We start from the raw sequence: 16,331 nt of genomic DNA on the forward strand, positions 1-16,331 counted from the left end.
GGTGCCAAGCTATCAGTCAGGGTGGACTACTCTTGCTAACGTCCCCCAAGCATGAGGACCACCGAGGAGGTAGAGACACGGATCTGAGAGTTGAGATGAACTCAGGGCTGGAGAAGGAGCGTGGTGCACATCCCACGACCTTGCTAGTTCAGTGGGAAACTGGCCTCCGCGAGGGGCCTTCTTGGAACATAAAACAAAAGAAACAGAGGGAATTTTGAGGCTATTTAGATCACCCCAGTTCTCACCTGGGGAAACTGAGGCTCTTTCCAATTCAGCAAGGAAAAGCCTTGGGTATTCGGCTCAGGCTGGGGAAGGGATCCAATTATTTCTCAATTCCAGTGCATTCTGGAATGGCCAATGTGTTCACGTCACTGTGACCTAGGAGCACGCGAATGGAACCCACAACCATGGGCCTCTCTGCACAGAACAGCTGTTCGCCCCAGGAAATCAACTTCTTTTTTTATTAAGAAAATTTGGAAAGTTATTTTAAAACAGAGAGAGAGAGAGAGAGAGAGGTAGCTCGTCCTAAAAATAGCTGTAATGCAAAAGCTCATTATTCAACAATCCCTGTTGCTTACGATGCAAAAAAAAAAAAAATTAACAACTTTAAGTTCAGCGAATGCAAAGTTGGAGAGCTCGAGGGAAGGGAGGGGCTGTTTGCCAGGAAACCTGTGACTGTGGCTTTTTATGAATGGGGAGGCCTCGCTGAACCCACAATATAAAAGGGGGACACAGTAGGTGAAGGTCTGCACACCAGGGGCTCTCTCTTGTGACACAAAACCACAAGGCCAACTCTCAGAAGGCAGAGCTTCGCCATGCCCAGCCCAGCACTTCTGTGTTTCCTGGTCTTCCTGGCCGGGGTAGGAGCCAGCCGACACCAGAGCACCCTGTCTGAGGACAACTGCACCCACTTCTCAGTCAGCCTGCCGCACATGCTCCGAGAGCTCCGAGCTGCCTTCGGCAAGGTGAAGACTTTCTTTGTGAGTATGAATGCCCTCCTGTCCTTCCTTCCTTGCCGGGACCACCTCAGCCAGGCATTCTGCTGGAGCTCCAAGAACCCTCCTTCTCATTCACCTCCATCCCCAGGATCCATTCCCCTCAGACTTCAATTCTTAAGGAGTCCCAGGTCGAGCCCTAGATGGAGTGAGTTAAGCTAAGCCCAGGTGATGCAACAAATGTGCGGGGTGGGGGGGAGAAAAGCCGCCTCCCAGGCAAATGCACTGGGACTCCTATGCTTAGAGACGTGGGAGAAATCGCAAAGGGTCTGACTGAAGATGAAGATGTCCCCCAAACCTTGTGGCAGGGAAACATAAATGGCCTCAGCCGAGCGGGCTTCCAGAACCAGGAAAAGCCTGACGGCTTGGGCAAGAGCCATACAGAGGGGAAACCTGCATGAGGGGATGCTTCCCATCTCCAGACGGCTTTCAAAGCTGCCGCTGGATGTCCGCAGCGAGGAGAAAAGAACAGCAAAGAGCACCGAAGGGGGTGTGGGTGGCCCCTTTGAACCTGATCCAGCTCTGCAGAAAGGAGATCAGGACCGAGTCAAGCTTCTGCCTTGGCTGCGAAACCTGGCCGAATTTTAAAAATAACTTGATCCTGATGTAACTAAGGGACCTGATTTAACTAAGGGTTCCAGCACTGTTGAACGTCCTTGTTTTGAAAATCTCCTTTCCTGCACTAATGAAAACTCAGAAACTCTATAAATAAGAGGGCATCAGAAAGACATTTATTTCAGTTATTTCCTCAAACCTCGGGCTCACTCTCCTTTTGTTCTTCTTGCAGCAAACCAAGGACGAGCTGCACAGCATATTGTTGACTAGGTCCTTGCTGGAGGACTTTAAGGTGAGGGCCGGGGGGTGTGTGGGAGGCGAGCTTGCAGCGTGACTCAGAGAAGGGAGGCCGGGAGCTGGGTCTGCTTCCTTTGCTTTGAAAAGGAGAAGTGGAAAGATCTTAACTCAGCACACAGCCAAAGGGCTGGCCCTGGGGGAGGTGGCTGGTTAAGAAAGGTCCCTGGGGACAGAGCTGTCCCCTCGAGCCGGGGCAGCCGTGCTTCCTCCCAGTCACCAACGCATCCCCCCCCACCCCCACCCTTAGGGTTACCTGGGTTGCCAAGCGTTGTCCGAGATGATCCAGTTTTACTTGGAGGAGGTGATGCCCCAGGCTGAGAACGAGGACCCAGACATCAAACAGCACGTGAACTCCCTGGGAGAAAAGCTGAAGACCCTCCGGCTGAGACTGCGGCGCTGTGTGAGTGCGGATCAGTTCTTCCCCTCGGGGCTCGGCGGCCTCTTCCCACTCACACCCGGAGAAGCAGAGACAGCCTGGCGGGAGGACTCTCCGAAGGCACTAGAGTTCTGTCTCTTGCTCATTTCTTTCTGAGCGGGGAGTGGGGGAGGCTGCTAGGCATTTACATGTTTGCAAACAGCTTTCCTGTTATTTGTGAGTCATTTGTGGGTTATTAACTATTTCCCTCTCTCTTTACGAAAGGGGCCCAGAGCTTCAGTCTGGGCTCCCTTTTCCCTTTGGATCTAGACCCCGAGCCCAGCAAAATGGGCCAGGAAGCAAGAGTCCCTCGGAGAAGAAACTCCCCTTGCTTCTTACTCTCCACCTTTGGAAAGCAGAGCCCTTAAGCGGGGCCCAATTGACAGGAGTTTCCCTGGCATTTTAGAAGGCCCAGGGGACTACTCGCCACCAGGCGAGTGTGTCTATGAACAATTCCCTAGGATAAAAATTTCTCCAACTGAAGTGATACCCTCACCTCTGGTTTCCTCTGTTCTCTCGCTGATAATTGGGGAACTGGTTGGTCTCTATTTGTAGGACGGGACCATGCGAAGGTTTTGGTCAGCATGACTAAGTCTCTGCATCTCTCTTCCTTGGAGGACTTAGAAACGGTCCTTGGTGGCTGGAACTGAAGAAGAGGGACAGGACAGGGAAGCAGGAAAGGACAGAATGGCTGGCTCAGCACTTGTCAGCACTGTGGTGTTCGAAGAGGAAGCTCCAGGCTCCATCCCCTGGGTTTTCATGCAAGCTTGGCAAACATCTCAGAGAGGCTCCTGGAGAAGCACTTTTCATCTCCCTGGGCTGTTTCCTCTCTGTCTAGTGGGCCAGGGTGACAGAGGGCTCAGTTCTCCCCAGGCGCTGTGGGGGTTAGGTATCCAAGATGAGTCTAACTCCTTCTTCGTGCTCCCAGCTTGTCCCCCAAGTGCTGTGGACACGGGAGCTGGGAGCCCACGGCATGAACGCTTTCTCTTTTCCTCCACAGCATCGATTTCTGCCCTGTGAAAACAAGAGCAAGGTGGTGGAGCAGGTGAAGAGTACCTTTAGTAAGGTAAGTGGATGGCGGCAGAAAGGGTTTGGGGAACGTGACCTCCACCCACTCCCCAAGTCGTCAGGTGCTGAGCAGGCCCCGTCCTTCTCTCAAAGGGGGTGTGGGAACCCCACAGATGGTGTGACCTCCCCAGCCAGTGAGGAGCTGCCGCCTTGGTTATATTTGTTTTCTGTGAAGTGTCTTTGGGGGTTTCTAAATGACTGCTCCCCGCCTTTGCAGGCGGGTTGAGGGTTGAGACAGCTAGCCAGCCTGCGAGCGCAGTGAGCTAGATGCTGGGGAGAGTGACAAAGGAAACAGAAAGTAGCTTGTTGGGAATCTAGACGCAAGCCACACGTGCAGGAAGCCAACACGTGAATGCGCACACACAAACACACCCAGGGGTTCGGCCTGGACTCCCCAAAACTCAGAGCAGGAAGTAGCATTCTCATCGACCCGGAGTTGGTCCATACTCACTTTCCAGGTGCCGTTCACACCTGCCAAAGTGCCTGAGAATGTCAGCTCTCAGATCGAATGGGGTTTCACGCTTCCAACTGTCGGTGAACTCTTCAACCCCACTGCCCAGAAGCCATGTGGTCTTGTCCTCTTTGTGGGCTGGGGACAGACACTGGGCAGGGTTTTGGCATCAGGGGACATAAACCCCCTGATAATAGGCCAGAGGAGCAGGGCAGGGCCTGCTCCGTCCAATGGTGGGAGAGCATCAACCTAAAAGGGCTCCCTTCTCTCTTCTTACTCTCTTGCTGTCAAAGTTGTTCCCCTAACGTCTTTTCTCCAAATTCTCAATAAGCGTCATGTGAGCACATGACCTTTAAAATTGTTGAAAAGGCATCATTTTGTAGACTGTGCCTTATGAAGTGAATGTTCCTCTTGTTACTTGCTAGTCATGCTTTAGGTAAACACGTAGCCTTTCCCAAGGCACCGGGAATAGCCTTGGGCTTCTAGGCTCCATCCTTCACCTCCCAACGCATGGGAGCAAGGGTAACTCCTGGGTCCCTGAGTCATGCCCATCCAAACCAGGGACTCATTTGCTCACTCAGATGGGGCTTTCACTAAACATTTTCTATCTCCCTACACAGCTCCAAGAGAAAGGTGTCTACAAAGCCATGGGTGAGTTTGACATCTTCATCAACTACATAGAAGCTTACATGACAATGAAGATGAAAATCTGAAACATGGTGGGGAACGAAACATCCAGGATGCAACTCTTCTGGACTCTAGGACATAAATTGGAGATCTACAAAATCCTACTCAGGGATATGGGAGAACCAAACAGCTCCTTGGAGAACCCGGTCATACCTCTCTCTTAGAATATTTATTACTTCCGATACCTCAACTCCCATTTGTATTTATTTACTGAGCTTCTCTGTGAACTATTTAGAAAGAAGCCCAATATTATAATTTTTTTCAATATTTATTTTTTTTCACCTGTGTGTAAGCTGTTTTTGTAGGGTGATACCCTATGATATTTGAGTATTTTAAGAGAAATTGTAACTTATATAAGGAAAAAAATGTTTCTTGGGGAGCCTACTGATGCTTCCATTCCAAGCCTGACCATACTTCATAGCTGTTGAGCTATTGTTCCTGACCTCCCTATAATTTCTCTGGGCCTGGGGCTCCTAGAGTATTGTAAAGACTCTTACCCTCTTAGGAGGAGAAACTAGGGAGCCCCTTTGATAATTAATATTCCAGTGGCTCAGAGGGATTCCCTTGACCTCATTCCCCAACCTCTTCATTCTTGAAAGCTGTGTCCTGCTTGTTATTTATAACAACCTAAAGTTGGTTCTAATAGAACTCAGTTTTAACTAGAAGCAATTCAATTCCTCTGGGAATGTTACATTGTTTGTCTGTCTTCATAGCAGATTTTAATTCTTAATAAATAAATGAGTCTTATTAAAATTATGTTATGGCATCATTTGACTTCTGTTTGACTAAAATTATTCCCTCAATGTTTCCAAGATAGAAGAGCGTAGGGAAATGAATTCTGCATTTCAGGTAAAGAAAACCAACTACACTCTCCCAGAGAGGAGGCAAGTTCCAAATCTGATCAGAGGGGGAAAAGAAGTTTCACTTCAAAAGGCAATAGCAAAGACCACCACAGTTTTCCTACAAACTCAGTCCTTTAAGAAATTATCCTTAAATTCTTAAAGATCATGTTGATTTTCAAGGCTAAGGATAAAGTTGTGTAGATACCAAAATTAGAAAGACTGGCAGAGGACTTTTTTCTGTTTTGTCTTTGTTTTCTGGGGTCTTGTTTTGTTTTGGTTTGGGTTTTTGTTCTGTTTTGTTTTGGCTTCTTCAAGCCCCAAAGGTCTGGGTGAATACTAATTGACCAGGGCTGTTGAGAAAATTAAGATAAAGAGCTAACATGGCTCCTAGGGCTAAGAGATGGTCCCTATACACATGTTTGATTGTTATTGGTATTCACAACTAAAAACCCCTACCAAATCCTCCTTGAGCTGAGATCAGAGGCCCACCCAACCGAGTAGAATATAAGCAGATTAGCCCACTTGATAGAATGCCCAAGGATTCAAGCGGCCGCAGTCCCTTCTCTTCCCTCCTTAAGCTACCAGACAAATGTGAGGTTGGCTTTTGACTGCGGTCTATTGGGAGGGGTGTGGTGGCTGGGGAAGCCCTACTCAAGGCCCCGTGACTTGGAGGAGAGGGAGGGAAACAATGGTCTGAGTAAACACTGATCACCCTCATACTCTGCCCAGGCAGCCCTGGTCCGGGGGAGGATAGGGGCCAACTGGCTGTGGTCAGTTTTTCAGTAAGACCTGACTCACTTTAGTTAAAGTAACCATAGGAAGGAAGTGGGAAGCATCAAAGCTGAAATTCTGAGATGAAAGGTTAAGAATGGAGGCCAGCTGAAGCCCAGGAGAGAGGAGTGAGGCTCTCTACAGCAGGGCTCTCGGTACTAAAATGGAGAAACTGAAGTTTAGGCTGTTAGGGCCCTCTGCTAGGCAATGCATACTAACTTAAGGTTGAGGTTCACACCTCATGTGAGGGAAGTGGGCATCTGAAACCAAGAGACAGAAACTCACCTAAAGAAGCCACATGGCTGATAAGATGTTGACAACAGCCACAATTAATTGAGCGCTTTTTTTTTTGAGCTAGTTGTTGCTAGGTATGTATGTATCAGGCATGCTATGGGGTATTATTATTGCTATCTTCTGTAAGAGGAAACAGATGTTCAGAAATGTTGGTGTGCCTTGGCCGCGTGGATTATATGGAGAACGGAGAACTGAGAATAGCGTCAAATGCTTTTCCCTTCGTATTAATTATCTATCGATGCCTCCAAAATGTAGCAGCTTAGAGCAGCACACATTTTTTGTCTTTTCCTGTAGGTCGGGAATCTGAGAATGACAACTAGGGGTTTTGGTTCACGGTCTCTAATGAGGTTGCAGTCAAAATAACATCCAAGGCTGCAGTCATCTGAAGCTTGGCTGGGGTTGGACAAAACACATCCAAGATGACGCACTTACATGGCACGAGGACTTAGTTCCTCACTGGCGACTGGCAGGTGGCCTTGGTTCCTTGCTATGTGGTCCTTTCTGTGGGGCTTCTTTGGTGTCTCCACAACATAACACAACACAACAGCTGTCTTCCCCAGAGCCAGTGATCTGAGAGAGAGCAAGGAGGAAGTCATGGTGTCTTTTCGACCTAATCTCAGAAATCTCACACCACACTTCTGGCACATTCTGTTCCTTAGAAGTGAGTTGGCAAGTATAGCCCATATTGAAGGGGAGATAAATTAGATTCCACATTTTGAAGGGAGGCGTCTCAAAGAATTTGTGGACGTCTTTTTAAACTACCACATCTTTCTAAGAATTTAGAAAACATAGCTCTGTGCTCGAATGGCACATCGGGCTCCTGGGTTGGGAGTGGGGGTAAGGGGAAGGGTCGGGTAAGCACCTCACCATGGAGAGGGCATCATCATGGACATAGCCCTCCTCCTCTTTGAGCCTCAGTTTCTCACCTGGAAAACTAGCAGAAACTTTCTTCTCAAGTGTTATCTACCGAATGTTTGTGTTCCCCCAAAATTCATATATTGAAGCCCCAACCCCCAGTGTGATGATATTTGGAGATGAAGCTTATGGGAGATAATTTTGTTGAAGGAAGGTGGAGCCATCCTCCTACAAGTGTCCTTTTAAAAGAGACACCAAAGACCTTGCTCTCTCCATCTCCCTCTATCTCTCTCCATCTCTCTTTCTTCACATGTGCCCAATAAAAATATCCTATGGCGCACACATAGAAAGATGGCAGTGGCTACAAGCCAGGAGAAGAGGTCTCAGAATGAAACCTACCATGTTGGCACCTTGATCTCGGACTTCCAGCCTCCAGAACCGTGAGAAATAATTTTGTTCGTTTGTTTAAGTTGTGCAGTTTACGGTATTGTGTTATGGTAGCCTGAGCTGGCTAATGGACCAGACTTGATATAAGGGTCCAATAGAATGTCAGGTATGAAGGTACATATGTCTAATAGATTGGAAATCTAGAGATGAGGAGATGCGGTTTAGATGATGGGGATTTTTTTTTTTTTTTTTTTGGCAACAAGCCTTTATTCTCTAAAAAGAGCAACCACCTCTTCTCCCATGGCCCTCTTCACCTCCCACAAGAGTTTGGATAGAAATGAAGAATGAGAATTTCAGTCTATAGCCCAAGCTGCTAAGGTGAGGAGGGTGGGACCAGGGAGAGAAGCTCCCAAAATTTGTGATAACAATGTGGTTACCCTACCCAGCCACTGAAAGAAATCCGACAGATCGAAAGGTTCTGGAAGGAAGGGGTTGATATCAGAGATGTGAAGAAAGAGGAAAGAGAATTAGCTCAATGGCAGAAGCTACTCACTCTATGGCTTGTTGACCCTCAAAACGCTTATAAGAGTGGATCTAATTGTGGGACACGGGGACCAGCTTTAAGCCTGAGGGAGAAGCAGGCATAACACTCCAAGAGAATGAGAGCTGTATCCTAAGAGCAAACACTCAGAATTAAAAATGAAACGAAGATCTTTAAACTTTCACAAGCTGCAGAACTGGCTACAGAATGAACCAGTCAACTCTACCTTGGAGTGGGTAGTGGGTCCCAGGGGACACAGGTATTCTATTATTTAACCATCCTTTTACTCATCAACTCAACTTGGTGACTTCGGAAATTTTACTTCCCCTCTCTGGGCTTCCGTTTCCTCAATGATGAAACAAGGAAGTAAGTCTGAATCAATGGTTTTCAGCTGGGACCACTAGAGTCACGCACGTTCCTGAAAGTATTCATGGTGGAGAGACTGTTGGAACAACTTCCCAAATTTGAAAAAGTCTAATGAAATTGTACGTTTGCTATCCCCACCTCCTGTAAGTCTGCACAGTTTCATTAAAAAACACTTGTATGTGCTCGGCTGAAGCAAGAGCCCCTCGGTATGGAAAGGCAGGTCACCTCATGCTGGCCAGAAGCTCTATTTTTCTAGTCGTCTATTATATCTTTGATTAATAGAAACAGAAAATAGAATTATTTTTGTAAATTTTTTTTAACCAGCCAAAATATTTTAAAATAGAGAGTCTCTGGAGGAAATTAATAACGGCAGTCCTTTGTGGTTAAAAGCTTCAAAACCACTAAATTAGATGAACTCCGAGTGCCCTCTGAGCCCATAGTTCCTAATTCCAGTATCTGATTCCTCCAATCAGCCAGGGATATTCCCACTTGAGCCCTTTTCTGGGACACATTCCTGTCCAGAGAGTCTACACTGTAATTTTCCAGACAGATTACCAGTCATCTGTGTACTATCAACAGCTCCCATCTTCCAGCAGGGTTGAGCAGCCACAGAGCTCTGAGTTTCCAGAAGCCTCCTTGACATTCTCTCTGGAGAGGATGGAGATGATAAAGACCTAAGGAAAAATAACACAGCTTGTTTCTTACTCCACAGCACAGGCGTGATTTGCTCAGCCTCTGGAATCTGCCAAACCTCCAAGCTGAGTGACCTTGACACATCGCCTTCTTCGGTATTCTCCTCTGTGACACGGAGAGAATAATCCTTCCTTCCAGGTGTTGTTGTCATAAGAAATAGAGGTATGAATACATGTAAAGCACAGAGCAAATACTTAGTAAAACCAGCTTTTCCCTTAGGCATTTGGAAAAATGCTCACCTGAGACCAGATGGTGAGATCACTGCCATCACCATGAGAAACAGCCAGACACACCCTGTGTGCCCATCACCGAACCTGGACTTTCCTTAAAATATTTTCTGCCTCCCTACCCACCACTTCTGGATAGGAAGAGAAAACGGACCATCCTGGCACTTGGGAAGGACAGAAAGGAAATGACATTTTCTTGAGTGCCTGAAGAACTACTTGGCTTGATGAAGTGAATATATACATCAGTTATAGCTACTAGAGTTACATTGGTTCAGTGAGCAGAGGCTTCCTAGAGGTGCCTAACTGCCATCCAAAGCCATAATAGTTACACATACCGTTAAATAAATATTAGGTTAATTACGTCGAAAGTTTTTATTGATCACAGCCCTGGCCTTTGTTCATATGCGTTCGTTATCCATCACGGTTACTAATCTGTTAGCACCCTAAAAAATGAGACAGTCTGCCACACTGCATCTTCCCTTACCATTATTCAAAGAAAAAAATACATTTTTCCCCCAAAGTCAAGAAGTCATTGTATAACAGAGCCCATAGTCCATCAAATATGCAACCCAGAATCTCACGCCTATGTGAAAAAGTCTTTCTGGAGTATTTAGAAGAAGCGGATGTCATGCCCCCAGCTGAACCCTATCATACCTCTACCAGAACTGAATTAGTAACCGTGGCTAGTATGCAGCATAAGTAACTAATCAGGTCTTCTTGCAGAATATTCTCTATATTCGTATCTAACAAGGATGAGATCAAATCAAAACAGGGGCAGACTGGCTTCTCCCTGGCCTTTGTCCCGAGTCAGAGTTTTTATGAGATGCACATTTATTTACTCAGAACCTATCATACTCTAGGTACTATGTTGGGTGTTGGGGAGAAAATAGTGATCAAAACAGACGTCCTGCCTACCTTCATGGATTTAGCAGCTAAATCCATATGGTCGGAAAAAGACATCACAAGTTAACTACACAATGTTAGCATAATTGTGAAAACTAGTAGATGAGAAGTGGGAGGTGTCACTAAAGCAACTAACCCAGACTCGGGGGAGGGAGGGCTTCCATGAGAAGGTGACATCCAGCTGGACATGAAGGATGAGTGGGGCTGGTCAAATAAAGGGGGAGGTGCTGAGAACCTTCGAAAGAGCCACATATTTAAAGACCTCTTTGAACAGCAAAGAATGAAGGGAAGGAATGTCTCTGAAGCAAGGGTAGATTTGTACTGATACCCAATATAGCTGGGCCCTGGGCCCTCTTCAGAACCCTCTGGCTTCTCCATCTCCTCTCATATCCTGAGTCTCTGAAGTAGGAAGGGACCTAAACTGTTTAAGGAACTAAAAGATGACACACAACAAGTGAGGCATATTATACACGAGGGAGAGAGATTTAACATGAACTGGAAGAAAAGGACAGACTTTAAGCAAAGAGAAGCCATTAAAGGCTATTAAGTAGACAGGAGAATATATATCTTCTGAATGAGACCCTATAGGGTCTGTTGGCTTCCAATTCAGACAAGAGGAAATTCTAGTATGGACTATGGGGGTCATAAATAGGAATTTAGTGAAGTACAAGGGTTCAAGTATTCGGCAACTACTTAGGTGAGAGTGGTGATGGCAAGTGATGGCCAAGAACCCCTGAGATCTGGTCTGGACAACGGGTAGGGCAGAAGAAAGTTGGGAGGAAAAGAGTACATTCTACCTTGGCCCCATTGAGTTGGAGGTGCCTCTGAGGCTTCGAATTCTTCCACAGTGGTCAGCTGGACATAGAGATGTAGTCTGAAGATAAATCTATGAGTGTCATTGCAATAGAGATGGCAAGTGAAATTGTAGGAGTGGAGAAAATCACCAAGGGAAAGAGTGTGAGAAAAGAGCCCAGAACCAAGACCTGGAGAACCCAGATATTTATAAGTCAGAGCAAGAAAAGCTGACAAAGAAACTTATAAAAAATGGCCTGGGTGATAAAAAGAAATCCCAGGAGAAAGTGGCACTCCTGAGCGCAAAGAAAGAAAGCATTTTAAGGGAGAGAGAATGGTCAACTGAATCAAATGCTAGCGGGAGGTCAATTAGGATCAAGACAAAAGAGCTTCTATGGGATAGAGCAAGTGGGGGCACTGGTCACTTTATCAAGAACAGTGCAGAAGAGTGGCAGGGGATGGGAGATAGATGGGATCACGCATTAAATGGGAGGTGAAAAAGTGGATCACAGGACACTGGGCCAACACAGGAGAAAAAGTTGAAGATAGATGAATGAGATATAACTGATGAAGACAGTTTCCTCAGAAGGCAGGAGGGGGTAGGGTGCAGGTAGAGGAGTGGATGAAGAGATTAAGAGGAACACCTTCACTGAATAATAACAGGAAGGAAGTAGGGACAGTGGGTACAAAAGCAGGTTGGGTTGAAGATTGGTTGGCAGGAAGTTGAAGTTGTTTCCAACAGATGGCTTTTATTTTCTCTGAGAAGAGTGAATAAGAAGAGAATGAAAGAAGTTTTGAGGAGAGAAAGAAAGGTTTGAAATGATGCTTGCAGATATGTGGAAAGCAAATGATTCTAAAGAAATGTGGAAGACACCCAGGCAGTGTTGAGCCCAGTTGAGGTAGGTAATCATGAATTGCAGTCTGCCAGATTGCATACTTTTTCTCAGGATTCTCTTGGCAGCCTGGAGTGAACGCATGATATGCAAAATTGTTTTGACCCATGAATAGAACAAAAGGACAAGGGGGAGAGGAAGTTGAGAGTATAAGTAAGAGCCTGACTGGAAAGATGGACCCAGGACTCAAAGTTGAATAATGCGCATACAAGAGAGAACTGATGATGAGCCAATGGACTGGAGGCTCTGATGCAGTCACGGAACAGTTGGGAAGGTAAAAGTGGAATCCCCAAGGAGAGGAGATGGTGGCCAGACAGGGAAGAGACTGAATCAAGACATTTTGGAGATGGGCAGTTTTGAGGGATAATGAATTCCAGGCTATAGCCATTGGAATAGATGGTTGAGTAAAGGCAGGGGGAAAGGTCATCAGCAATGTGGAGATGATGGAATTGAAAAGCCACATTTTGGAGAAGTTACCCACAAGGACACTGAAATCCACCAGTCTTGTGGCAGTAGAAAGAAGGCCAGTGGAAGGCAATGTAAAAGAAGAGTAGGAGGTAGGTGCTCAAATCACTTGGGAATGAAACGGAGAGGTAGATGTTGGAGCCTCCTGGAGCTTCTGGTGGATTCTAATTTTCAAATATGTAGAGTTCTCAGAGTTTCATACACTTGACAAATTAAATTTCCTAAATCTTAGAGCAGTGCAGATCTAGATTTCTTAGAAGATGCCCTAATACATAGATTTCCTGGTATTTCATAATAAATAAAAGAACCTATATATTTGTAAATAGATCTTAGCAGATTGAAGTCATTTTTACGTCAGAAAAACAACAAATGTCTAAGCATTAACCACACACAATCCGAGTCATTCAAATCAAGAACCTTATAATTTTTGCCAAGATGAATCATCACCCAATGACATACCCAACTGGTCACCTCCAGCAAATCTCCAAACAGGTCTTTCCTATGATACGCAGGGTCTTTATCCCCTGAGTCTTTTCTATTTCACAGACAGTTGTCCCCTCTTATCCATGGTTGTGCTTCCTGTGGTTTTGGTTACACGTGGTCAACCGTGGTACAGGAGCAGATGATCCTCCTTCTGACAGATTGCCAGAAGGTCAACAGCAACCGAGAGCTACATCACGATGCCCGTGTCATCCACCTCACTTCCTCTCTTCACATGGGCATTGTGTCATCTCACATCATCACAAGAAGAACAGTACAGTGAGATATTTTGAGAGAGACTACATTCACATAACTTCTATCGCGGCATATTGTCATAATTGTTCTGTTATCAGTTATTGTTGTTAATCCTTTACTATTTCTGATTTCTAAATTAAACTTTTTCATAGGTATTATGTATAGGAAGAAAACATAGTCTATATAGGGCTCCGTACGGCCTGCAGTTTCTGGCACCCACTGGGGGTGTGGGAATGTACCCCCTGTGGAGAAGGAGGGACTACTGCCTTACTATTGTGCTCAATCTCTTTCCTACATAGCAGGTAAATAGAAAATCAACAACAAGAAAGTGTTACCACAAGTATGAAATCTGTTGGTGACAGTAGAAGTCCCCAAGAAAACAGCAGTGCAAAAACTTAGCCTTTTCCTCTGATATTTGGCTCAATAATTATAATGGGTAATTCGCCCACCCCCATCTCAGCTGAGGCATCCAAGCATCAAGTATCTTGAGTTGCTGTTGAGGGAGGAGGATGGAGGCAGAAAATCATCTAAATCAGCACCACTCAGTGTGGCTGGAAGACCACTGCTGGTCCATGAAGTGTTTGCTACCAGTCTGTGGCAAGAACAGCACAGAAATGAAGTTTAAAAAACTTTACAGCAGGGCGACTGGATGGCTCAGTCGGTTAAATGTCCAACTTCGGCTCAGGTCATGATCTCCCCTTTTGTGGTTTGAGCCCCGCGTTGGGCTCTGTGCTGACAGCTCAGAGCCTGGAGCCTGCTTCAGATCCTGTGTCTCCTTCTCTCTCTCTCTCTTTCTGCCCCTCTCTTGCTTGCGCTCTGTCTCTCACTCAAAACTAAATAAATAAACATCAAGAAAATTGAAAAAAAACCTTTATAGTAATCTGATAGAATATTTTTTTGTCAGATCAAATCATTGAAAACAGGGGCTCGCATTCTGTATATCTTTACATTATTTTTCATTTCATTACTTCCCTAGTAATTCTTTTGATTGTATTTTACTAAAATGTTGATCCATAATGAATTGAACTTCTTTAAAAATCGGATTCTTTACCAAGGACGGTTTGAGAAACTCAGGTTTAAATCACACTCCCCAGCGTATTCCCAGACTCAGGGAACCTCAGATTGGGAGAAAGAGGTGGTGAGATACCATTGGTGGAAATACATAGACTTAGACTAACCTGGTTCCAAGTCCCCACTCTACCACTTACAGTTGACCCTAAAGAATTTAAAATCCTCCTCAGGAGGTACATATTGCCGCCATGCTTGGCTGCCATTGTCTTCCTGTCTCTGATTTCGTTCAGGTATTGCATGTATGTACTTCAGGGGAGCAGGGCTCCTCCCAAGGTTATTGTTTCCCCCATCCAGTGACTGACTTAGGAATGGGTTGGTGATGTAACCTGGTCAATGGGACATGAGGAGAGCTTGGATGACGGGCTACTGGGAAATATTCTTCTTCTTCTTAAAAGCAAGGAAACTAGGCTTTCTTTCTGCCTCTGGATGTTTTCCACGTTTCAAGCCGGGAATTGCTGAAGCCTTCTCTGAGACCATGAGGGGACTCAGCCTGAGGAGATAAATCAACAAATGGAAAATGGCAAGCAGAATAACAGAAAGAAGTAAGTCCTTGGTAACTTTGTCAAACACATGAGTTAACCAATCCTAGATGAGAACTATTTCAGAATTTTCTATATGTAAGATAATAATTTTCCTACTAAGTCACTGTTGATTGGGCTTCAGGTTACTCGCAGCCAAAAATATGTACAAAAGATATGCGTGAGCCCTTGGGCCATAAACAGTCAAACAACTCCAATCCTGGGGCTTCCCCTACTCCCTTCCTCCTTCCGGGTAGCTAGCTGAGTCACCTCTGACTCGTCCACTGAACCCCAAATATTTGAGGGAGTTCAGGATGGTCAAGGAGTTCATCTCTCTTCACCACAGCACATGACTCCCTAGTTTCAGCCAATTCTCAGGTCACCCCCATGCCATCTTGTTCCATGTTTTCACCCAAGGAAACCAGACCTTTCTAGAGCTGTGTGCACACTGGTGCTGTAAGTGAAATGTGTGAGGAACGCTCGCTTATGCCTCTGGCCCACATCTGCTTTCTCCCAGGGCTCTACCTTCTCACTCCCTTCTCCTGAGGTAGACTCTCCTTTGCATCTTCCACTTCCCTTTACAAAGGCCTCCTCTCCTACAAATCCTTCCACCACAGCGGGAGACCAGACAGTTATTTCCATTCATTGAGCAAACCACTGAGCCACACATTTAGACAGTTGATGTTATTCTAGAAGGTCCTATCTTCTCATGAACTTCACATTGTCCCTCACACCTGACTACACCTTTGAGGGCAGGGAGGAGTCTCGCAGTCCTATATCCCTAATAGTATCAAGCACAGAGAAGGCATCGTATAAATGTTTGAGTTCAATTAAAAAGAAGATTTTCCTTATAGTTACCAAATCACAGATATTTTGAGTTAGACACTCAAAGGCTCTCTTATCCACCTGCCATCCACAATCACGCTAACAGACGGACAAGAATTGTGATGCGTATACGTCAATATTTGCAATGAAACAGAACTCATTACATGGTGTTACACCTGTTTCATTTCTGGACAGCTCTCATGACTGGAAATCTCTTTCGATTTTCTCATCAGGCCCAAATTTGCTTGGCTATAACTTACCTTCAGTTATTTAGTTACACTTCCTGGGACAAAATAGAATAAATATATTTCATTTTCATATGGATAGTCCTTCAAATATTGAAAGCAGCTATTATATCTATTTTAAGTCTTAATTTCTTTAAGTCAGCCATCTTCAGTTACTCCAGTTATTATTCAAAATGTCTGGTTTCCAGTATCTTTTCCATTCCTGCATTTTTTTTCTTGTATGCACTCTTTAAGAAAGTCCTTTCTTTTTTAACCCTCACATATTAATTCAATATTGATTGGATTCTTACTATGTGCCAGGTACACAGCAGAGAATCAGATGTGGAACTTACAGACCCAGAAAGGAAGACAATTAAACGATGACAGTGAGGAACAAAGGGTGCCTGATCACTGTGTTGCACAACTTCGGGGGCACTCTTCACACACAATATGATACAAAT

At 45.3% G+C, this 16,331-nt stretch overlaps 1 protein-coding gene and 1 long non-coding RNA gene across 6 annotated transcripts; one reads left to right on the forward strand and one right to left on the reverse strand.

Moving 5' to 3' along the window:
* Positions 1-732: 732 nt before the first annotated feature.
* LOC125916763 (interleukin-10) lies at positions 733-5,224 on the forward strand. 2 transcript variants are annotated; one of them, XM_049623061.1, is made up of 5 exons: positions 733-980; positions 1,783-1,842; positions 2,095-2,247; positions 3,263-3,328; positions 4,402-5,224. In XM_049623061.1, the coding sequence occupies exons 1-5, from the start codon at positions 816-818 to the stop codon at positions 4,492-4,494; spliced, it is 537 nt and encodes a 178-aa protein (XP_049479018.1). In that variant the 5' UTR covers positions 733-815; the 3' UTR covers positions 4,495-5,224. The 2 variants fall into 2 exon arrangements, with proteins under 2 accessions (XP_049479018.1, XP_049479017.1); XM_049623060.1 differs by lacking the exon at positions 4,402-5,224 and having other exon boundaries at positions 3,263-3,816.
* Positions 1,705-14,882, reverse strand: LOC125916764 (uncharacterized). Of its 4 annotated transcripts, none has more exons than XR_007456025.1 (5): positions 12,957-14,882; positions 6,808-6,945; positions 2,759-3,276; positions 2,101-2,371; positions 1,705-1,924 (listed from the first exon to the last, which is right to left on the reverse strand). It is a non-coding gene; the product is annotated as an uncharacterized LOC125916764 (long non-coding RNA). The 4 variants fall into 4 exon arrangements; XR_007456024.1 differs by having other exon boundaries at positions 2,101-2,375; positions 12,957-14,881; XR_007456026.1 differs by having other exon boundaries at positions 2,101-2,214; positions 12,957-14,879.
* Between the last annotated feature and the right edge of the window lie 1,449 nt (positions 14,883-16,331).

This window comes from Panthera uncia, unplaced genomic scaffold, assembly GCF_023721935.1.
Source record: "Panthera uncia isolate 11264 unplaced genomic scaffold, Puncia_PCG_1.0 HiC_scaffold_1109, whole genome shotgun sequence".
Taxonomy (NCBI): Eukaryota; Metazoa; Chordata; class Mammalia; order Carnivora; family Felidae; genus Panthera; species Panthera uncia.